Below are 25,178 nucleotides of genomic sequence, written 5' to 3' on the forward strand. Positions count from 1 at the left end.
TACGCAACGTGCCACCCCTGAAAAAAATCTTCGGCGTCCAATATTCGCTGCAAGCCGTGGTATACAAAACCGAAAGTGGCGGGTCCATATTGTAAACGTGCTTTCCGAAGCAGACGACCGAGCTTGGTACTACCCAGTTCAGGACAGAGGGCGCTTTTGAGCACCATTTTCGCAGCGCCCCTGGGCAATGCAAGAGCCCCATAGCACACACGACGCTATCGGTCCTCCTTGTGCCTTGACGCCTGCACGGTCCGCATCACAGGGTTCGCGCTCCAGCGCCACACGCAGCAGCCTCCGGAATAGAACGCCGCGTTGTAAACGTGTGCTTACTATTTAAGTTACCTAGCATGGTTTCAGCGCGCACAGGCAAACTGGAAGCGAGCGCACTCGATGACCGCGGACACTTGCTGTCAAAATGGCGGCGTGAGGAATCGCGGCAGCAGCAGCGAACGAAGTGAACTTCGTTCTGTCTATCGCTTGCGCAAACTCAGCAGTGAGAAAACAGCGGTGAGAACACAATGCGCGCAAACCTACGATCCGTCGGCGCACCGAAACTCGGCCCCCAAAGCAGATCTTTTTCAAGATAAAGCGCGCGCGACGGCGCCCGGCCGAAGTGCAACGGCCGTTGTACTTCGGCCGTTGTGCCGGGAGAGTGGATCTCCATCCGTTCCCCCGTTTCTACGGTGCAAAGCGCGCGGCGGAATACGGCGCGCTTCCTCCACTTGCGCACGCGAGATTATTGAGTCGCCACCGTCGGCTCACTGTCGCACGCTTTCACTCGCACACACAGCGTAGGGCCCGTAAAGACGACGTCACAACGAGACGAACCCACTACGTGTGCGTCGCAAAAAAAAAAAAAAAAAACCAGTAGCGACTGCCAGAGGAGACCAATCCAGCGCGCATCCGCCTACCTTCTTCCTCCGCGACGCTTCGCCTAGTTTCTCCATCTCCACTTCGTTCAACGTTACCTACAGATTCCTCTAGGTGGCTGTACTTTGCCGCGCGCTGAGTGCTCTGCTTCGTACAATCCCCGGCGCGCAATTTTTTCCCCTCCAGGCGCCTTGCTGGTTCGATTGCATCGCGGCAGCTGATTTGGAGAGCTAGCCAGTCACGCTTGCGCGTAGCAGCATGGGACTCACACACAGCAATCAACTGCCTCAAGCTTGAAAAGATTCAACCCTGTGCTTCATGAGTTGTATTTAATAAATATTCCCCAGCCCAAGTGTGCAAACAAGGTCAATTACCGGTCCTGGAAGCAAGGGCCCCATGGGAAAAATTGAAACTCCTTCACCAAGTAGGTTAGGATAAACAAATCACAATATTTTGAAATCAAAACTAACGAAACAGCCAGACATCCCCACAGTAAGTTCATTCCAGTACCGGGTTTCAGAAATGACTGCTTTAGGTTCAGCTATTTTCCTCGCACTTATAAAGATAGGAACGTTCTCCCAGACTCCGCTGTATCATTTTCCTCATTTACCGAATACCTTTATAATATTGAGCATGTGTTTGCTACTGAGAACGAACAGTAGGACTGTATTGCCTGTGTGAAGTGAACTGGTGTTTTTGTGCCTTGATGATATTTCGTTGTTTTGTTTTGTGGCAAGAAATTGAACTTTCGAACTGCCGTATGTTCCTTTATATTTCTGTTGAATATCCGCCCATATTTGCAGTTCGCACTTAGTATTATACTAAAATTTGTCCTTTGCCACTCCTGTTATAGCCCCTCTGGGATTTACAGTATCAATAAATGAAACCAAATAAAATGAAATGATGTTCTAGTAAATCGCGAGCAATGTGTGGCTCGTATTGCTGATCTCCGTCGTTCTTCGTTCGGTTTGTTAAATCGCGAGCTAAAATGTGCGCCCACTGATTACCCGAGATACTGTCGTGGCCTGAGCACCAGATTATAGCATGGTCGTGTTTTAGCCTGTCACCCAGTATTTTCCTGGCACCTTTCGGTAGTCTAGTATGTAGAAACCCTCTACAGGCCTCTTACGAATCGGATAGGATTAAGTCATCAGTATTTTCGGCCTCTTTGGTACTAATGGCTGGCGCAATAACCGCTGCTTCGCCGTTGTGGTGCAGGTCTTTTTAGTGAAGGCTACTACAGCTCGTATGGTATGTTTCATATGTTGAACAGCTGCTATCAGGCAGCCCTCACTTGATTTGGCTGCATCGGTGTAGACCATCTCCTAACTCCGCTGAAATCGTTTTTGAAGCTGTTGTGCTCTAGCCTTTCTTCTCGCCCCGTAGTACAATTTTCTGATGTTCCGCGGGTTGGGAGAGATGGTTATGCGTTGTCATGTTGCACTAGCCATTGTAGTTATGTGCTCCCTACAGTATTATGGTCTTGTGGGGTAGCCTAATCCAATTAGGGTATCCCTGCCTACCTGTGTGAGACATAGTCGCTCATTTTGTGAAAGAATAGTTGCTGCTTTCTGCTCTTCGAAAGTGTTGTACACATCTAGCCTTTGTACTTTCTCATTTGGCTCGTTCGTCGGTATTCCAAGGGCTGGTTTATATGCTCTTCGTCGATCTCTTTAATTTCCGTTCGTGTGAGCTCCTTATATATGTGACCCTACTGAGGATGAAGGCCTGCAACAACCATATGTTTTTACCTTCAGAGAGCCGCTTGCGCTTCCTTGTTTTCCTATGAATCATTCGAGCTCTCAGATTTATGAGTTCAATAGTGTGGCTTGCACTCTTGTTGCTTTGAAGCCATAAGCCTAAGATTCTCATCGTTTGTCTCTCCGGCAGCATTTAATCTGCTATATATAATTGCATGACTCTTTATTGCTAGAATGTTGGCCATGGTCGGATAAACTCTGATTTATCCGCTGCACATTCCCTGTCATTTCCTTCGGCAAAGGCCTGTATTGCATTTATCGCTTCTTGCAAGGTTTGCCCCTTCTTCTCTAATGAGCCTTTATTAACCCATAGAGCAATGTTATCTGCATATTGTGCAAATTGCTTCTTTGCTAGCCGGTTCATTCTCATATTAAAGAGAAGCGGTGAGAAGACTGCTCCTTGGGGAGTTCCTTTCTTGGGCATTTGAAGTTTATAGGAGCTGATGTTCTTCATGCCAACTATTGCTCTACAGTTTAATAAAAACAATTTTACGTAGTGAAAACCTCGTGTTCCACATTGCAAAGATTGCAGTTCTTCCATTATCGCCTTGTGGAAGATGTCGAAAGTAGAAACCTGTAGGCAAGATCTCCCTAGTAACAAAGTACCTAATAAAGAAGCAAGAAAGAATGAAAGTGTCCTCAAGAGATAAGATAGAATTTAGGGAACTGTCAAAACTGATCAACAAGGAGAAAATAAGTCATATTCCAAACAATAACGTGAGAAAAACTGAAGAAGCCGTAAAAAATGGAGCCAGCCTGAAATCAGTCAGAAAGAAACTTGGCATAGGACAAACCAAGATTTATGCACTGAAAGACAAGCAGGGTAATATCATCAGCAATCTTGAAGATATAGTAAAAGCACTGGAGGAATTCTATATTTACCTGTACAGCGCCCAGAGGACTCAGGATAACTCCATTCGAAACAGTAATGAATAGGATAGAGAAACTCCTATAACTAGCGATGAGGTCAGAAGAGCCTTGCAAGACATGAAACGGGGAAGAGCGGCAGGAGAAGATGGAATAACCGTCGATTTATTCAAAGATGGAGGAGACATAATGCTTATAAAACTGGCGACTCTGTACGACGTGTCTATCAACTGCAAGGGTCCCAGCAAACTGGAAGAATGCAAACATTATACTATTCCACAAAAAGGGAGACGTTAAAGAATTGAAAAATTATAGGCCCATTAGCTTACTCCCTGTATTATATAAAATATTCACCAAGATAATCTCCAATAAAATAATGGCAACACTGGACTTTAGCCAACTATGGGTACAGGCAGGTTTCAGGAAGGGATACTCTACAATGGATCACATCCATGTCATCAATCAGGTAATCGAGACGTCCGCAGAGTACAATCAGCCTCTATATATGGCTTTCATAGATTCCGAAAAGGTATTTTATTCAGTAAAGATATCAGCACTCCTAGAGGCATTACGTAATCAAGGATTACAGACCACTTACGTAAATATCCTGGATGTACTGAGATCCCACAACTACCCTAATTCTCCACAAAAAAGGAGGACGCTACCTATAAAGAAAGACGTTAGACAAGGAGACAGAATCTCTCCAAGGCTATTCACTGCGTGCTTGGAAGAAATATTCAAGCTATTAAATTGGGAAGGCTTAGGAGGAAGGATCGACGGCGAATACCTCAGCAACCTTCGGTTTGCCGATGACGTTGTTCTATTTAGCAGCACTGTAGACGAGTTCCAACAAATGATTGAGGACCTTAACAGAGAAATTGTAAGAGTGGGGTTGAAGATTGATGTGCAGAAGACAAAGATAATGATGAATAGCCGGGCAAGGGAACAATAATAATAATAATAATTGGGGTTTTACGTGCCAAAACCACTTTCTGATTATGAGGCACGCCGTAGTGGAGGACTCCGGAAATTTTGACCACCTGGGGTTCTTTAACGTGCACCTAAATCTAAGCACACGGGTGTTTTCGCATTTCGCCCCCATCGAAATGCGGCCGCCGTGGCCGGGATTCGATCCCGCGACCTCGTGTTCAGCAGCCCAACACCATAGCCACTGAGCAACCACGGCGGGTGGCAAGGGAACAAGAGTTCAAGGTTGCCAGTGAGCTCCAGAGTCTGTAAAGGAGTACGTTTACCTAGGTCAAATAATCATAGAGAACCCTGATCATGGGAAGGAAATTCATAGAATAAAAATGCGTTGGATCGCATACGGCAGACATTGTCAGCTCCTGACTGCAAGGTTACCGTTATCATTGAAAAGGGAGGTGTATAATCAGTGCATTTTACCGGTGCTGACATATGGAGCAGAGTCTTGGAGACTGACAAAGAAGCTTGAGAACAAGGACTGCACAAAGAGCGATGGAACGAAGAATGCTAGGCATAACCTTGAGACTGAGGAAGGCAGGCTAGTTGGTGGTCGATATTTGAATGCATAACGTAACCGCGCAAAGGACAACGGACGACGAAGGAAACACACTGCCACAAGCGCGGAACTTCAACTCAGATTTACTCCAGGAATGTCACATGCATCATATATCATACATCATACATGCATCATAATCACACTTGATAATCATCACACAACGATGACTCAACATTAGCCTGCGGGCGTGAATGGCACAAATTTCTATGTAAATAATTGAGCTCTTCTTCACTCAGTGACACTGAAGAGCTGCTTACGCAGCTGCCAGATTGCATTTTTACAAAGTATGCTTCATTGATTTGTCGGCTCAGTTGTGATGCAAACATCTTCAATACTTTTGCGTCGCGGAACCTAGGCATGCAATTACGACAGTGGTGACAATGGTCGGCCAGTTTGCCACCCCCGCCAATCCTCCAACCCCTGCGCGGTGCTCTCTGCAGTCTGATGTTTAACACCGTGCCGTCTGCCCTATGTAGCTGTTGCCATATGAAAGGGGTATCTGGTACACTAACCCTATTCTGCTTGGGACGAACCTGTCAACGTGCTTGATATTGCATTCATTCCTTTTCTTCCTTCCCTGCACGATGTTGCACATGCCCGCCAGTTTCTTGGGCGCCGCAAAAACAACCGGGACTTCACATTTTCCAGCCACCTTTCTGGGGCGGTGAGAGATTTGGTGGTAGTGTGGAATGGGGGGGGAGGGGGCAACAGGTCTCCGGCGTAGTGGCTCTTCGTTTGGGCGGAGCTCTGATGGGCCCCGCGCTTCCTTGGCAAGGGCTTCTAGCACCGAGGTGACCACCTCACAGTGAAATCCTGCACTGTGCAGTTTTTCCGTTGCGGCTCTCCGCCGCAATGGAGAGTTCTCGAACGTCGCCAAGAACCAGCGCAGTAGCCGCAGGCTACAAGGACTGCCCCCAGAGCACGGATTTTGCCTGAGACGACAAGGAAGATCGTCGCCAAGACAACCTCAATGGCAGCCTCAGCGACCCCCATCGTGCTGCAACAGCCCAGGGAACCACTGACCTTCCGCGGGTCATCATTTGAAGACCCGGATACCTGGCTGGAAACATGTGAAAGGTTCGCTGCATTCAACAACAGGAACTCCGAGGAGAAGCTCCGGCATATACTTCGCCTTAGAAGACGCCGCCAAGACGTGGTTTTAGACTGGGAATAAACCCCGACTACATGGGAGCTCTTCCACCACGGCTTCTTGCAGACGTTCACAAGCGTCCTGTGCAAAGAGCGAGCCCAAGCTTTACTGGAAACCTGCATGCAGCTGCAGAACGAGGACATCGTGATCTTTACGGAGGAGATGACTCGCATCTTCCGACAAGCCGACCCAGACATGCCGGAAAACCCAGACATGCGGGGGCCGGTCCGTGAGCCCATGCCCAAAGAACTAGAGACAGCTAGCGATGGAGGTGCGGTTGCTCTTTGTCGAATTGACGAAGATCCTCCGCCGCCGACGAGGACACCGAAGAGACTATCTCGACGCCATAACAATGTGACGCCGCCATCCCGACGAAGCCTGGAAGAAAACAATGCACCTACGAAAGACTTGACGACGCGACGTACGAGCCACACGTCAACACGATGCAGCTGTGATCCGGCGCCAAGACCTAACTGCAACACAAGACAAAGAACGACCTACCTCGACGTGCTTCTCCATGGCCATGCAGTCACCGCCTTAGTGGACACAGGAGCCGACTACTCTGTCATCAGTCGATTATTCGCCGCTAAGCTGAAGAAAGTCAACACTGCGTGGGACGGCCCTCAAATTCGGACAGCTGGAAGACACCTCATAACGCCGACGAAAATCTGCATGGAAAGAATTACAGTTCATGACCGGATCTACACTGCAACGCTCGTTGTGCTCCAAGAGCGCTCGTGAGACGTAACTCTCGGCATGGACTTCCAGAACCAAGGTTGAAGTCGATAACGCTGTCCACAGACCAAGCGATACCGACATGGATGCCTTCCGGTAAGCGTGCTTTGAGTGTACTTGAGAACTGAATCAGCATCGCGCCTCGCTACAGCATCGTCATTTCCGTCGGCAGCGAAACACCTGCCGACGTAGAATGCGTCATCGAGGGCGACCAACGTATACTGCTCGACCTTGAAACTTGCGTTGCAAAAAGGATCGCACACTGCACGGAGGGAAAGCGAAAGTGATGCTAACAAACTTCAGCGAGGAGTTCAAGCACATCCACAAGGGCACGACTATCGCATACATCGAGGAAATTGCGGAAACCAGCAATGCATTTGTCCTCTTGGATTCGCTCCTACACTGACATCGATAGTTCTCAAACCAGACTTCTACATAAGCGGACATGGGAGCACAGCAATGATGCAAGCCAGCCAGGCGCCTTTTCGCTTTCTCGTGCAGATCGCAACAGTACTCACAGCACTGGACTTTTCTTCCGCTGTGCCTGGATCCGTATCACGGCCGCCCGCCATCTGTGACGTCCCCCTCTAGTCCTCCTGGCTTTCATCCCTCGGCAAACCGCCAACGCCGTTTTCTGAAATCCAAATCTGGTCCAACGTTTACCTGCCATCCGCATCGACAGACGCATCCTGTGCAACATACTTAAGGCAACAGCGGCCCGGCAACCCCGTCAGTGGGCATGGAAACACAGCAATTACGCACGCCAACCACACGCCTTTTCGCTTTCTCGTGCAGGTAGGCTCAGTACCTTCGCTTTACTGGAAACGATCTGACAACCTTTGTCTGCTGCTGCTTCCATGCCCACAAGTGTTGGTCTCATTGAGTTGCGAATGTTTCCATGTTGCGTAGTTGTTACTCATGAGTGGCGATGTTGAATCCAACCCTGGTGCTGAAGAAGATTCCGACAGACAATACGAAGAACTGGTCTCACTGATGAAATCGTTACATAAAAATATGGACACTAAACATGGTGAAATTATGGCATCCCTAAACGAACGACGGCAAGCTCAGACGTCTCTTGAGCAGCAGATGGCAGACATGTATAGCAGACATGCATAGCAAACTTTCTGTTGTAGAGAATTCATTATACGCTTCCAAAGAGCAGGCAGGCGAGAACGTTACCCCTCAAATTGCAGCACTAACCGACCGCTTAGACGATTTTGAGGACCGGTCCAGACAAGAGAACTTAATATTTTATGGCTTTCCTGATGATCCCTCTTAAACCTGGGCGGAGTCCGAAAAACTGATTTGTTCAGTCTTGAACACAGCAGTGCATCTAAACCTCGGTGTGGGTGACGAGCGCATAGGTCGTGCCATAGGTTAGGAAAATTTGTGTCTGGAAGATTTCATCAGTTGTGGTGAAATTCCTGTCATCCAAGCTCAGGGATAGCATTCTGGTCTCGAGAGCCAAGTTTAAAGATTCCAAAGTGTCCGTTAACGAAGACGTTTGTAAAGCGACGTGCTCTTCACGTAAAAAGTTGTATGACTTGGCAAACGCTGCTGGAAACAAATTTTCCATTCGCCATAACAAACTTTCCATGAATAATAAATGCTATGTCTACTCGTCGGCTACTAATAGCGAACTGCCCCCAAGCAAAAGCTTCGTCAGGGCACGTGTTAACTCTAACTCCGATTCAGCATCAAACACGCCTTTGTCCTAACAAAGCAAGTGCTTCGAACGTAGAGCGATTTGACCATTCTTCCTTATTCTCAAATGTAAGAAGTTTTCTTAACAAGCATGAAGCTTTATTTGCCGTCCTGGACTCATGTGTTGACGTTGCTCTCTTCACTGAAACCTGGCTCTGATCATGTAGACAGCACAGAACTTTTTCATTGTGAAAAGAAATACTGCATTTACCGCCATGACCGCAAATACGAATGCGGGGGCGGGGTTCTTATGGCTGTAAAAGCTGAACTTGTGTCGATTTCCATTATACTTAACTGCCCTTTAGAAATTGTTTGTGTCCATGTCTCTTTAAATCATCAAAATATGCTCTTTTGCCTGTGTTATCGGCGACCAAACGCCCCTTTACAGTTTTGCGACCAATTGCATGACCTTTTAAATGACCTAGTGCTGCGTTTTCCACGTTATCCCCTGTTCCTCCTTGGCGACTTCAATTTGACAAAAATTGATTGGTCACACCCTACTCTCATAGTCAAGCGTGCATCAGGCGAGATTATGTCCTTTGTGAATTTGAGCCTTGACTTTGGTTTTACACAACTCGTATTGAAAACTACCAGAATTCGTCCTCCCTCAGCTAATCAACTTGACCTAGTCTTAACAACTACCTCCGATCTCGTACACTCGATGACATAGTTTCCTGGTTTGAGTAACCATTGCTTTATCTACTTTACGATATCAGCTAACCGCGTATCACGCCCACATTGCGCACCTAAGAAGATTGGGAACTACGGCATAGCCGATTATGTTCAATCAATCAATAACTACAGTTCTTTGTCTATACATACATGCCTGATTTCTTCGACTGTATAGTCGAAGAAGAATGGATTCTATTCAAAAACAAAATTACCACATTAAATCAACCAGTATGTACCATTGTACTATCTCGAGGAACAAGCGATCCCCTTGGTGCACAACAGCATTACGGAGACAGCTTAACAAGAAAAAAAGGCTATTCTGTAAAGCCAAGCTAACCAACAGCCCACTAAGCTGGCTTGTATACCACGACACCCTTGCTAAGTATCGTACTGCCCTTGAACAAGTAAAACAATCATTCCTCACAGACCCTCTTCCCTCCCACCTTTCAAACAACCCTTCAAAATTATGGTCCGTTATCAAGCCTCCCCAGAAAAACGTCATTTAACTTGCTGATGACACTGATCAAGTCATTCCCAATGGCCAATGCTTTGATATGCTGAATGATGTATTTGCAAAGTGCTTTTCAGATACCACTGCTGCCTTAATACCCAAATTGCGCTGTTGCAACTTTTTTACGATGAATCCTATCGGGATAGGCTCAGTTGGAGTGACGAAACTGATCCGAGGCTTGAAGATTTCGTCCTCTTATGGTGTGGATGAGATTAACTCGACATTTTTGAAAAACAATGAAGTGCACTCATCAGTCATTTCAGCCAGCATTTTTCCACAGTCCCTAGAGAACAGCACACTGCTGCAGGACTGGAAGCTGGGTAAGGCGGTCCTGCTTTTCAAAACTGGTAACGCTCACTCTCCTCTTACCTATAGACCAATCGCATTAACAAGTATCCCGTGTAAGCTATTAGAGCACATAACATATTCTAATATCATAGGCTTCCTTGAATAAAACTCATTTTTTAGTCCCGCTCAGCACGCTTTTCGGAAACACTATTCGTGCGAAACTCAACTACTCTCTCTTACAAACAGCAAAGCTTCGTCCATCGACCATCGATCGATAATAGACTGCATATTTCTCGACTTTGCAAAAACTTTCGATAAAGTCCCTCATAGCTTGCTTCTTTTAAAATTACATACACTAAACATTGACCCTCCCGTCGTGCAATGGATTGAATGTTTTCTTTCTAACCGCTCTCAGTTTGTAACAGCTAATAACTGTATCATCTACATCCCCTGTAAAATCCGGTGTTCCACAAGGTTCCGTTTTGGCCCCTTTATTACAACTAATATATATAAATGACCTTCCCGAATGCATTTCCCATCCATAAAGATTTGCGCCGATGACTGTGTTCTTTATCGTCAAATAACTAACCCTCATGATAACCTTCTCTTGCAATTTTACCTTGACGCTATCTCTAATTGGTGAAACAGTTGGCCTACGACTTTAAATGCTGCTAAATGCCAAAGCATTACAATTTCCCGCCGTACTAACAAGCCTTTACCCTTTTGATACAGAATTAAATCGATACCCCTTGAAAACGTCACTTCCTATAAACGTCTCGGTGTTTACTTAACAAATAGCTTTTCATGGCATGTTCATTTAAACATATCGCCAACAATGCTAATCCCACTTTGGGTTACCTGCGCAGAAACTTTTCCCAAGCGCCAAAGCATCTTACGCTCACTTTGTGTCTAACCCTATTTCGACCTAAGCTCTAATATGCCTCCGCAATATGGGATCCAGCTGTTTGTACTTTAATTGACGATATCGGAGCAGTTCAAAATCGGGCAGCGCGTTTCATTCTATTTAACTATTTCCTTACTGCGAGTGTTTCCTGAATGAAATCGCAACTAGGTCTACCTAACTTACATGTTCGAAGGAAGCTCTCCTGTCTATGTTTATTTCGCAAAATTTATTTCGCTAGCCCATTTCTAAAAAGTAGAACAACTATACATTCTACAAAACAAAGCTATCCGTTTATTGAAAACTCAGGACGATACGGATCACACAATGCCATTTAATGCGAATAGCATTATTTGCCTACTTCAGCCGTTTATAGCCAATCTATCTATCTATCTATCTATCTATCTATCTATCTATCTATCTATCTATCTATCTAGCTATCTATCTATCTATCCATCCTTTCACGCAGACCCAGTGACCCGAATTATCTGCCTGCTTGGGCTACTAGGTGTGTGCTCCTGGTTGTGACACTGTCGTCGTCGTTCCATTGTCTTTATCGCATCCTCGTGATCTTACTCTCGTCTAGCAGTCGTCGTCACGCCATCTACCCCGATCCAGTCACCCGAGTTGTCTAATAGCTTGGGCCAGAAGGTACTGACTCGTGGTTGTGATTCCGTTATGGTCGTTGCAGCGCAGTCATTCCAGCTTTGCCACTCAAGACTCGTCGTCAAGACTCACCATCTTCACGAGGAAGGTAGCGGCCGATAAGTGCAGCAGGGATGCCAATTGCTGGTCTGGTGAGGGAATGAAGGTTGAATGAATCAAATGAGGGTTAAAGCCTAGTGGGCCTTGCTAAGTTGGTTGCACGGCAATTTGGCTGCAGTAATGAGGCGCTAGTATAGCTTCACTGGCTCTCTGCAATTTTTTACCAGTGTCAGGCGCCCCTCCAAACATGAAGATGTAGTGGAGTGCAGAAGTATTCGAGCTTACGACCTTCAGATTAGAGGCCCGGTGTTCTACATCTGCTCCACGCCTTCTGCTCCAGCCAAGTGATCCAATAACTTGGGTCTTTATGTATGTGTTCCAGGTCGTGATGCCATAGTGGTCATATCATTGCCGTCATTGCAGCTTTTAGAGCACGGCTTTTAAGCGCCCATCGCTGCGTTAAGCATCGGTATCGGTGTAGCCGAGTGAACTGGCAGAGCGAAGGATAAAAGAGCGAACGCGTAGCACAACGCGGAAGGAAGAAAGTCCTCTCGCCCCCGCGAGGGCTCTCTTCGCTCTCGCGGGGGCGAGAGCGAAGATAGCAGAAAACGGAAGAGCAGGCTACAGTAAAAGAGAGAGAGAGAGAAACAGAAGGGAGGAAAGGCAGAGTGGTTAACCAGACGCACGTCCGGTATACCACCCTGCACTGGAGGAAAAGGTATAGGGATGGAAAGACAGTTTTGCGCACTTCGCTCCGAGTCGACTTCAGGTACTGCAACAACGCCTTCGTGGCTTTCTGTGCCATCGGCGCGTGCGGCCATGGTCCGAGGACCTTCATTTCTAAAGGTGGTCTTGAGTCTAGCTGGTTTAGTGCTGTCCGTAGAGCTTCACGCTCGACGTCATACTGGGGACAGAGACGTAGGATGTGTTCAATCGTTTCCATAGTTCCACAAGAGTCGCACATGTGCGTATCCCCCATTCCCATGTGGAACGAGTAGGCTTTCGTAAATGTCACCCCGAGCCATAAGCGGCGCAATACTGTCGCCACAGAGCTGGAAACGTTGATGAGAATTGTAGCATTAAGGATATTACAGTGAAATCACGGGGTGGAAAGCGGAAAACGACCTGAGCTTTCGCTGAGTTGCCGGCGGCCACGGCATTCCCAGTCGCGTGGGCGATCTCATCTACGCTTCCGAGGGGGGATGGTGACGTGACGTGTGGAGGGCTGAGGCGAAATGCCGAGGAGGAACGTAAGGCGAAAGCATTAGAACAAAAGCGCAATGCCGCGCAAGAAGCGCTTTGCGGCGACAATGGCTACGAGATGGCGCCAGAGCAGCACGCGTCGTCTCCATGTAAACAAAGCGCTGCGTGTGTGGAGGTCGGTCTGCGGCCGCTGCTGTAAATCACACCCACGCGTCCTCCACCCGTTGCCTCTCGCGGTCTCCCGATTAACGAGGCAGACGCGCCACACTTCACTCCATTTGTAACGTGCCACAGGAGACAGACTGTCCGCACCTGCCAATATATCGTGAAATGAAAGCTGTACTCAACTCAATTTTGCTGAGTGCAGCTGAGTGCACTTTCGTGCACTCAGCACTCAGCTTTCGTGCACGTCATGCCGTTGTCATCGCGCCATCGTTGTCACATAGTCGCCGTCATGACATCTTCATTCTCTCATATTTATAATTGTCATCACTTCTGTAGCTTTATCACATTGTTGTCATCCCATTGCCGTCATACCGCCTCTATGCTTCCATACTCTCGTCAATAAATGATGATTATAGCGCCCTTCTCACGCCGCCATCGCCAGTCGCTATCATGCCTACATTGTCAGACCGATGTCGTGATGCCGTCGTAGCCGTGCTACTGTTGTCACTCCAGCTGCGTCTTCCGACTCGTGTCATGCCGTTGTCGTCATACAGGTTTCGTAATACACCAGTCATCGTGTGATTATCATAATGCACTCGTCGTCATCCCATTGTCGTCATCCCGTTGTCCCATCGTCGTCACTGCATCGTCGTCATACAGTCAACATCATGCACTCGCCGTCACGCCGTTGTCCCCCGGCCATCGTCGCTATGCTTGCTTTTCGCCATCATCACTTCAGTATCGTCATTCCGTTGTCGTCATGCCGGCATGGTCATTCCAACGTCGTCGATCCAGGACGTCATTTCTTTTTCGTCATTCTGTGGTAATTGTGCTGTCATCATTCAATCGTTCTTGGGCCGTCGTCGTCATGCCATCGTCGTCATTGCGGCATCGTCGTCAAAAAGATGCTATCATCCATTTTTTTCTCATACCATCGTCATACATTTGCTGTGATATAGCCGTCATTCTCGCTTTTATTGCGATAGCCCTTATATGGAGACTCCAACCGGATTTCTACCGTAGCCTTCGGCATCATCGTGATGTTCCGTATAAAGTCCAAGAGCGATAAAATTTTCGCCGATCGCCGTATGCTCTATGTGCAAGTGAAAGCGTGCGACGGTGAGCCGGCGATCGCGGCTCAATCTCGCGCCCGCAAGGAAAGCAAGCGGAGAGGAAGTACGCAGTCTTACCTCGCGCGCAAGGCTCTGTGGGGAGTGTAGGCAGGGGGGTTGCGTTCTACTCCGAGTGGCCCGAGCGACCGCGCGCGCCCGCCCGTGCCGCTATATCTTGAAAGCCATCTGCGAAGGGCACAGGGTCCGTCGCGTGCTGTGTTTCGGCGGCTTAGTTCGCGTTGGTGCGAGCGGCAGCACGCAAGTCCATTCACTCGCTGCTGCTGCCGCGTTTCCTCATTCCAGCGTTTTTACAGCGAGTTATCGTGGTCATCGAGTGAGATGTGCTTATGTTTGCTTGTCCGCGCATGACACCACACTTGTTATTTTGGTTAGTATCCGTATGCTTACACGGTTGTAGGCCGATAAAACTACTATCCTTACTTCGTATCGCTATCCACTAACTTTCTATCGCAATCGATGCTTCGCCTTTCTGACGAAACTGCGACTTTTTCTTCCCGTTGTCGTCATACAATAGTCGTTACACCATTGTCCTTATCTCATGTGCTCATGTCGCTGTCGTCAAATTGTAGTCATTATACCATCGTCATAATTTAATAATCCGCATGTCATCTATAACATTCCTTCTTCCGCATTTCATGGTAACTGCGTCAGCGTCATACAGTTGTCGTCATACCTCCATGCTCATGGGTGACCTTGGCAAGCGATAGCCACAGCAAAGTAGGGTGACACCGGAGAATGAGACATATAGGCGAATCCATAGAAGTGTAATCATTACCACTACATCTGTTAAATAAACGGGACTTCGGGAACATGGTCTATTGCTACAGTGCTCGATTTCTATTCGCATTATTGTCGGCAGTCATCGTGCGATGAGTTCTGCCATAATTTCTTTACCTTGGTAACAAAATTTCGCCTATTTATGATTTATGTAATCGTATAGCGATATTTATATGTAACCTTCACCATATTAAAAAGAATACGGTAGAAGTCATCTCAGGATGACTGTCAATGATAATGCCAATAGCAACCGAGCAATGTAGCCGCAGACCATATTCTTGCTGTGACGTTCATATAAGATGTGTATTCGAAATTCCGATATTTTTTGTTGCTCAGCCTTTGCAAAACATACTCTGATATTCTCCCTTTTGCTACGTAACTCGCTTGCCAAGGTCGCCTGGGAGCACGGAGGCACGTCTACGACGCCTGGAGATGCAATGAGGAAGGAATGGTGGAACGACTAAGGCGTTTAACAACGACGGCATGACGACAGTGAGATGCGGATTTTAAGTTATGAAGATATTGCAACGACATGGGACTACGACGAGATGAGGACAATGATATGACGACGTTGGTATGACAACAACTGTGGGCAGACGCGGGAACGGCATCGACGACATGACTAAGACGACATGACAACGATGATATGACAACGAATGCATGAAAACGTCTGTGTGGCGATGACGCAACGACGACAACAGCATGACAACGGGTGCATAATCACGACTGAATGACGACAGCTTAATTAACGTAGAATTACGAACATGGAATCATGTCGATCGATCGACGAAGGTCGATGAAGCCGACGGCATGACGGCAATTGTGTGGCGATACTGAAGTAGTGATGGTAGTGAAAGGACAGCGGGACGACGATTTGTATGGCAACAATGGTATGACGAAGACGGCATGACGAGAGCCACATTTCTAAAGTTACAATAATGACAATTGAATGACCGCGACAGCATCAAGACGACGCTATGACAACGAAGGCTTCACTACGACTGTATGACGAAGGCAATGGCATAACAACGACCTGAAAACAATGGCATGACGACGAGCGTATGAAGACAACGGCCTGATGACCGGATGACGAAGCCTGTATGACGAGGATGACGGAACGACGACATGTCGAGGGTCCATTGACGAAGATGGCACGACGACGGCAATACAACTGTCTGATATGGGGGGCATAATAACGACTGTCTGAAGATCACGGCAAGACAAGGGCGGCATATTTGCGATTGAATGACGATAGTACGATTGCAATACATTGATGAAGAAAAGTTGACATCGATGGAACGACGAAGGCAGTATGATGGCCACGTCACGACGACAATGCGATGTCGTTACTGAAGTGATGAAAATAAGACGACAGCGTGACGGCGGCGGCATGGCGACGATTGTGCGACGACCATGACGGCATCGCGGCACCGAACGCATACCTAGTGGCCCAAACTATTATACCGCACGGACAAATGGGTCAGAGTAGAAAACGTAACGATGACGGTTTGACGAGAGTAAGATCAGGACGCTAGAATGACGACAATGAACGATCACCACGGCATCACTGTGGCAGTGTGATAGCGAATGCAAGACGAGTGTGGGACGACAATGGTGTGAAAAAGGCGGTAAGATGAGTGTCGGATGACAAAGATGTAATGACGGGGGTACAACGCCCACGACGGCATAACGACTACCAGCTGATACCTAGTCGCACAAGCTGTTAGACAACTTTGGCCTCTCTGTCGGGGTGGATGCCGAGACGACGACAACGGCATTACGAAAGTAAGATCACGAAGGTGGAAAGACGGTAATGCAACGACTACAATGGCATAACGATTAAGACCTAGTGGCCCAAGCAGGTAGACAACTTTGGTCACTGTGTTGGGATAGATAGATAGATAGATAGATAGATAGATAGATAGATAGATAGATAGATAGATAGATAGATAGATAGATAGATAGATAGATAGATAGATAGATAGATAGATAGATAGATAGATAGATAGATAGATAGATAGATAGATTTAAAACAGCTCAAATAGGCAAAGGATACAATTCGCATCGAAAAGCACAACTGGATTCCTATATTCGCTCACAGTGGCGCTGTGGACTACGGCAGGGAACAATTGTCTGTAAAAGGACCAGCGCTGCAGATGGTCTCCTATCAATTAGTTATCGCAAATGGGGCGTCCTTAAGGCTCGTCTTTAAGTTGCTCAACTGGCTTTATCTAGCAACAGTATATGTGTTTACAAAAGAAAAGTCAGAAAATTTCTGTGGTGTTAATCGTTGAGCTTATTAACTTAACTGAAACTGACCGTGTTCGTTTTGGATATATTTTGCTTGAAATTTCTTCGTCGCTATTGCTATTCGAAGCTGTATCTCGTGCTCCGATAGTTCAATGCGCGGTCCTTTACCGAAATAATTTACCGTTATTGCTTTTATATCACACATATTACCTGTATATATACATTCTTGAATTAGTAATTTTTGGGAACACGTTCTGTAATAAAATATAATTCAAGCCTAAACGTGTTCCGCCCTTCTGGAAGACTTCGCGTACTCCGCATCTTGACGACACTCATAACAGTCAGTTGCGCTCTTTAAGAGTTGTACCAGGCGCATTAATGCATGAACCTGTGTAGAATATTCGAATATACCTAGGCGTCTATCTGATCGTTCATGTGTGGATACCTATTGAATATTTTACGGAACCGTTTTCAAAATCCTCAGGTGGTGCTAAGGACCGAGTGGTACGTAGCCGGAAGGCTGGAGGAGAATTTCAGCCAAGCGACCACGTTTCTGCCCGAGAGGTGGCTGCAGAGGTCAAGCGAGCAGGAGCATCATTCAGGCAAGGCTAAACCGTGGACCCTGCACCCGTTCGCGTCGCTGCCTTTTGGCACAGGGCCGCGAACGTGCATTGGTAAAAGGATCGCCGAGATGGAGCTCTGCACACTTCTGACTCAAGTGAGCAAGAATTACCATACGGAAATCTTTCAACCAAAAATGTAGTAACAATACTATCACTTTATTATCACTTTCTCTTCCGTTTTCACCATTGAGCAATAATGTGCAATACCCGTACCGGCAGACCTTGTTCGTTCAAGTCGGCTGGACATACCTTATCGCAATGGAGTACTAAAGCGCCAAACAGACGACACAAGAAGAGACACGGACGAGCGCTTGTCTGTTTGGCGCTTTAGTACTTCAGTAACATGCACCAACTAGCCCAACAAAAAGTTCTGGTAAGCGCTCGACCGTGTCTCTTCTTGTGTCGTCTGTATGGCGCTTTAGTACTTCAGTATAACATTCACCAACTAGCTCAAGAAAAAGTTCTCCTTGAATACCTTATCGTGTTCGTTCTTCGGTGTATGTTTAGCCGGTCTTCTCGCTCGGTCCCTCTTCATTTACATGCAGACAGCAGGGTGTGCAAGCGTTATTAATCTGTCAATAATAGAGCACCACAGAGGCTAGAAATCGTTAAATTCTGTTCAGATTCAGGTAATAAGAAGTAAAGCAGCTTGAAGGACTGCATAACTTCCCCATCTAGCAGCCACAATTAATCCGATTAGAAAACAGTATAAGCACATTCAACTAACGATGCTCATCCTAATTGTTGCGAAATAAACGTTTTCATTAGCTCAATCTAGTGGAATGTTCAGCGGCCCGAGTATAGCTAAGAACTGCCCATGATAAATGACATATGTTCAGCCACCGGATAGCCCAACTTTCCGTCCACGTCCTTCCGTGGGAATCGCTTGTTGCAGCGTCAAATGTTGGACGTTCAATTAGCCGCTTTTTCACAGCACGGGAAGCAATGCACCATCGTATGCTGCGTACCTTCTTCGTTGCACAATTAAACAAATTCAAGGAAGACAGACGTGAGCTTGTCCTGACTTATCAAAATGCTGGGTCCCCTTGTTTCACCATTGGTCATCGCTCTATCGTTAATACATGTTTTTCGCAATTAACGTTTTTAGCCATCACTTTGATTTGACCAACGGTGAAGCCAATTGCAAGCCAATCCGCAAATTTCGTGTTCCAATTAAGACTCTTAGTTTTTTGTTAATGAAAATAAGGACGCGCCACAGAGAAGTCTCGCGAAGACGTCATACGGAACAATGGTACTATCTGGATTTCTATGCCCCGCCGCAAAGAAAGAAGCGAGAGGGACTGAATGAAAGAAGTATGAGCAGCTAACAATCAAATAGTTAGCTCATTATTTAACGTGTTTTGGTTAAAAATTACCTTCGATTGCGTGTACAGCTTCTCAGACGATATTTGCACAACGCATAGATTACTGTAACCTAATTCAATGGTGACATTGAGAGCAGAAAGGAGGCAGAACTGCACATTCCTGCCCGTTATAAAAATGTGCACGCAAAAGTAGTCACGCAAAGAGTAAATCGTGCTGCAGGAGTAATGGGCTGAATATGAACCTAATCAGATAAGCCCACCCGAAAAGTATCTTGGGCTGAAGATAAATCTCCACAAGTATTCTGGGAAGCATGCATACACCATATTATGAATATAGTGACAGTTATACGATATCTCGTGTCTTTGAAGGAACAATTTTCAGTGATGCTCAGTAAGTGTTCCTAGAAATGCAGTTGGGCTACGGAGCATTGAGGAATCCTTGCGCGTCAATATTGACATTGCAGTAGTACGCACCATTAAAGTACGATTATAGAAGTGAAGGCACGGTACTGGGCCGTAATTTAAATGGTCCTGAACCACTTTTTATTAAAGTCACAAAATGCATTTGATGTAAAAACAGGGCATTTCAAGAATATTTCGCCACAAACTATAATTCAATGCGTTCAGCAGAAGCGGAGTTATTGGATATCAAAGATCGCCTGTGAACTTCAAGGTGCTCGCGGTATTTCTCAATGCTTTGCACTGCGAAGGCTACGGTGGGGGGGGGGGGGGGGGAGGATGCGGTGCCTACAACGCTCCGGCTACCGAACGTCACGGTGGTGCGTCAAAGTTTGATTTTCGATGTTCACGTAGCCGCCACTATTTTCGATTGTGGCGCGTATGGCGTACCAAACTCGGAGGATATCCATCAGCTTACGGTTTATTTCACCTGGTTTCATCCACTTGCTGTGCTAAGGTGTACTAGATAGCTACGCGCGGCCATTCTCGCAAAGAGTATCACATTTTCTTTTGCACTTATGTCTACGACAATTACACAATTTCTGCGGGTAGAACGTTGTTTATCTTCTTGTTCACTCGTGCGAGTACTTGGGCAGTGCGCACATCGGCTAAGTAATGGATGCCGCACTCCGGACTCGCGTTGAAAGGATTGTTAACGTAATGAGCTTCGGCCATGATGGCGACACACCTCGAGGGAGTGCAACTCGGGAAGCAGAGGACCCCGCTCGTCAGGTGTTGGCACTCGGGCCTTGAGTCACGTCACCCACCGATAGCAATCAGAGCACGAAGTCTTCTAAGCGAAGCGGTCTTCTAAGGCGTCAAGCCAGGAGAGGTCAGGAGTAAGCGCTCGCTGGCAAGCATATCTGACCTGAAGTTTTTCGTCTTTAGAAGCTAGTTGAGTAGTCGAAAATACCAGAAGTTAATGCGACCCGACGGCTACGACATTGATAAGCAGTGTGACCAAAGTTCCTACGCGGACTGGCGCGGCCGAGCGTTCGTAGACGATGGCATGATAGGCATACTTTCGGAAGTGCGTAGTTTTTATCGAAATACCAAGCACACATTTTCGCTTCCTTCAACCTGTTTATTAAACTTCGTCAATAAATATACACAGTGACAATAGGAAGAAGCACACTGATTCAAACACCCTTTTTGAATGATGTCAGGTATTAGGCCAATAGCAGCCGCATGTATGGTAATCTGCTGTTCCCTGAACTATAGCTGCTCGAATAAGAGTGATGTCTCTGTTTAAAAGAGTGTTGATGGGACAGGCCACTTCGCTTGCGGACAAATACGCGCCGCGCACGACTGCAAAACTTGGCTGAGAGGGCTTCACTGCACAATATTCATCGAGGGGTGGTGAGGACACCTTTAAAGGTTGTGCTGCCTCATGTTGCTTGCCTCCCGCTGTGTACGTTCACCGGTACAACCTAAGCTGCATAGCTAAAGGAGCCGTGAAAGAAAGCGTTGCTTTAGAAACCTCTCATTTCCTTCACAGGTAAACTAGACAACAATACGCAGTGACTAAAGTGATAGAATTTTCGGGCGTGTACATATTTCCTATACCAGATCCTTAGGCTGCGCACTTTTCTCTTTCTTTCCTTGCACAGGTACTGAAGAGGTACAGAGTTGAAAGTCACCACGGCGCCATCGGCTTTAGTACGCAAGCCACTGGAAGGGCTGACCGACCGGTCACACTGCAATTCACTGATTTAGAGTCCGCGGCTTCAAGTTCTGCTTAAATACGTCGAATGACAATTCAACCATCGTCATAAGACTTGTAGCTTGCCAAATATACAACAGGCAGCGCTTTTAATTTTACACCCAGTTTATGAAAGAGGGATCAAGTGTCTGAAATGTTTGTTCAGCGCTCTTTTGCATGAATACACTGAAACATTATCGTGTGTACGTCTATATATACTTTGCTTGTTGTCTTGTTTATAATGTGTTTAGTCTTATTATTTAGGTCGCGCTGTGAAAGCGCGAACCAAAGTTCTATAAAAGAGCGCATTTTTATGGCGGCAATCTTCGCTTCAGCAATCACTTATGTCTTATGTTCCTTGGCCATGCTAGGTGCCTTTCGTACCTAGATCGTGATTTGCAAGGTTTAGTGTATCTATTTTCTGTGTTGGAAATAAAACATTCAGGATACTACTTGGGTGCCACTTCCTTATAGCAGTGAGAACTATTTATTTTTCTCAAAATATTCATAGCAGAATAAACACGGGCGCAATAGATAAGCATTTTACTGCGACAGTGCTAGAAGCTTGAATGCGGCCTTGCTCTGTCCTTTCCGTTAAACCGTCTTCCTTATGCCAACATTTACGTTGTCGTGACGTCTTCCTAGTCACCTACAACTCCGCTTCAACTTTAACTGGGCCCTCACCACGTGGAGGAAGAAAACAAACTCTTCTTAAAGTTGCGAATAGACGATTATACAGTGAGTGAACAACACCGCAATTAATCAGGGGCGGATCAAGGGTAGCACGAGATGAAAACGGGGGGGGAGGGGTAGCGGGAGTACTTAGGCGCGCTCAATTTTGTAAGCATCGACTTGTTCAGGGAAGTCCAGGGGCCTTAGGACACCGTTCTGATTCCGCCAGGGCCACAAGTTAATGCATGTGCTTGCGAGAAAACTCAAGAAATGGGAAGCGTAAAACTACTACAGAAAAAAATAATTATTGCAGAACTCATCTCACGATGGACTGTCGACAGTAATGCGAATAGAAATCGAGCAATGTCACAACAGGCCATACTCCCGAAGTCCCGTTTATACATGTAGTGATGTTGTAGCGGCAAGCACACAGGCAGAGCCAAACCGAGGATCAACGTAACGGTTTATTAGCACGTTTGCTTTTTTTAGTTCAGCCACTATACAGTTGCGTTAGATTTATTTGTGAGTTGTTTCCATTGTACTCAACATCTCATTGTCACATTGCCCCCCTTACTTAATGCCCGACAGGGCCTGTAAGGTGTTTACTAAATAAATAAATAAAAAAACGTAAGTACTGAGCCAAAAGAAAGCACGAAGCGCCCCGCTCCCAGCGCTGATATAGCGATGAGCGATGCGCTATAACTACGACAAAATTACGGACGCAATAATGCCAGCAACTATTAAATTTTCCCCACAACTTCTTATCATTGTCTTCGGAAATGAAAAGACGCGTCTCTTTCAACTAAAGCTAAATTTTTCCAACATCAGCTGCGTCAAAGTTTCTTACATTCATGAATGTAGGGATGCAACAATGGAAACTTGCACAAAAGTACACCTGTAAAAAATGTGTTTATTGGTGGAAATGCCTTCTAGAACTTCCGGTTTCTATTCACTGAAGCTCGTTGAACAAGATAAGTCTGGTGTTGAAGACATTGGGCTCTTTTCATGTGTAGAAGAAACTACAGTTTGAGTGAGCTTATATGCCAACAGCACATTTACTAAAGTTTCAGAACGATTCGCGTGGAAAATCAATCATTACTGGGATGAATGAAGTCACCAGCAATGATAAGGTTCTCATTCCGGTAATTGTCGAGTTTGTCATAAAAATGTAACAAAAAATTCTGGATGAGCACCAGCTGCTAGGTGGCCTGTAAAATTCTGCAACAACAATTTCATTGCCAAAAAGTAATTTTGCACAATACACTTTCGAGCTTACTGTTGATGGCGGGTAACGGAACACATGGTAAAACATTTAGACAAGAACAGCTATTCTCCCGCGCCTCGTGCACCGCGGTCGTTGCGATAACACGTCTACACAACAGGCAAAAAGAAACTATCGATGTCTGGTCGAAGCCACGTCTCCGAGATAACGGCAACGTTGGAATCGTGTGACAGTAGTGAATGTCCTAGCTGTCTTTTTGCAAAAGCGACGCTTTCTTTCCCTCTGCCTTCGACTTTTTCACTGCTGCTGCTGCTATATAGCACGCCGCGTGAGGGGAGTGGGGGGCTCACAGCGTGTGTACATGGCAGTAGTGCTGCAGATAGGAAAGGCGACGTGAGAAACCCATTTGGACCTTCCATCGCGTCGCCAGAATGACATCTGGACCTCCCTGAATGATACCCTCTCGACTGTCGTAATTGTTCGTGCGTACCCTGCAAAATTGTTGCAGCCTCTGCAGCGCTTACCTTTGTACTAACCCGCAACAGTCCAGAGGGGAGGCAGATAGAATGGTAGAGTGAAGGTAACGAGAAGAGCTGGGCAGAACCAATCAGCTAAGCAACAAGCTAAGCGAGTGGCTTGTCAGTCAACCCTCGTGGCAGCTCGTATACATGGGGGAGGGTGTGGCTGATGGAAGAGGCAACATAAGGAAACAAGGGAACACTACCACACTCTTAAGCAAAATTACACCCTTTGGGTCCTATCTTGCCACACCACGATAATCGTCATCTGTCTTGCTTTCATTTCCTCTCTTGAAAACGCTGCGCACACTACTTTGCTGTCCAGAATGTTCTGTCATGCTGATAACGCGCATTCCGTTCGTGACTTGGAAGTACCGGGCTCCCAGCGTTAAAGAACGGTAACGGGGGACAAGACAGATGACGATTATTGTTGTGTAAAAAATAGGACTGAAAGGTTATATTTCGCTTAAGAGTACACTAGACAGCTAGCAGTTGAGTAAAAACAATAAATTTATGTTCTAGTTATGGTACGATGCTTTTCTGCTGTTTCTCAAGAATAAACACCCTGTCAACTTGTCAAGTGGACAACTGACGTAGGCCGTGCAAACACAAAGTCGCATTTAGTCGCATTAAAGGGACATTAAAGCAAAACCCTTAATCAGTTTAGGCTGACAAACCATTCTTTGAAAACTCAGTTATCGTTTATTTCATAATAATAAGTTGGTTAGTGGGAAAAAACGGGGAAAATTTTATTTTTTGAATTTCACGCCAAAACAGTGACGTCAAGGTGACGTCAAGCATTTCAAAATTTCTTTTTTTTTTGCATTTGCGCCGCGTTGGCTCAGTAAATTCTCTACATTCTTGTGATATTCAGCCTTTGGCGCCTTCAGAACACAGTGTATTGGGTCTTTATTACTAAAGAATTAACTAGGGCCTAGCAGCCGCCGTCAAAAATCTCTGGCGTCACGTTAAGCTGCTGCGGGAACTTCAAGATGGCGTCAACACCCGTCTTTTCTAATTTCGCCTTCTCGGATTTACCAAGCGGTTTCTGGCGGTTAGAGTGATGTTTCTGTCATTGTAGAAGGGTAATTTACCAATGCAGATCGTATGATTTTTCTCTTTAGTTTCGTTCTAAAGCACTGCAACGTCTATACCAATCTTACGCGAGCGGCCGCCCATCCCATCAACAGTTCTGTAACCGCCGCGGTAGTTTTGGGGCAATGGCGTCGCTCGAGGTGGCGGGTTCAATTGTGACCACGGCAGCCGCACTTGAACACGGGGAAATGCAAAAAAAAACGCTCGTGTACATAAATTTGCATGCACGTCAAGCAATCCTCCGTGGTCAAAATCAGTTCGGACTCCCCCCCTGTCGCGTGTTTCATAATCAGAACGTAGGTTTAGCCCCACGTAAAGCCCCACATTT

At 46.4% G+C, this 25,178-nt stretch overlaps 1 protein-coding gene across 1 annotated transcript in view; it reads left to right on the forward strand.

Moving 5' to 3' along the window:
* The window catches only part of LOC142568259 (putative cytochrome P450 12a5, mitochondrial), a 240,628-nt gene extending 218,845 nt beyond the window's left edge, over nucleotides 1–21,783 (forward strand). Inside the window, exons 8-9 of the mRNA XM_075678244.1 lie at nucleotides 17,719–17,952; nucleotides 21,252–21,783. Of these exons, the coding sequence (XP_075534359.1) occupies nucleotides 17,719–17,952; nucleotides 21,252–21,383 (366 nt within the window). The 3' untranslated portion in view covers nucleotides 21,384–21,783. The remainder of the gene's footprint in view (nucleotides 1–17,718; nucleotides 17,953–21,251) is intronic.
* The last annotated feature ends 3,395 nt before the right edge of the window (nucleotides 21,784–25,178 follow it).

Source organism: Dermacentor variabilis, unplaced genomic scaffold (assembly GCF_050947875.1).
Source record: "Dermacentor variabilis isolate Ectoservices unplaced genomic scaffold, ASM5094787v1 scaffold_18, whole genome shotgun sequence".
NCBI lineage: Eukaryota > Metazoa > Arthropoda > Arachnida > Ixodida > Ixodidae > Dermacentor > Dermacentor variabilis.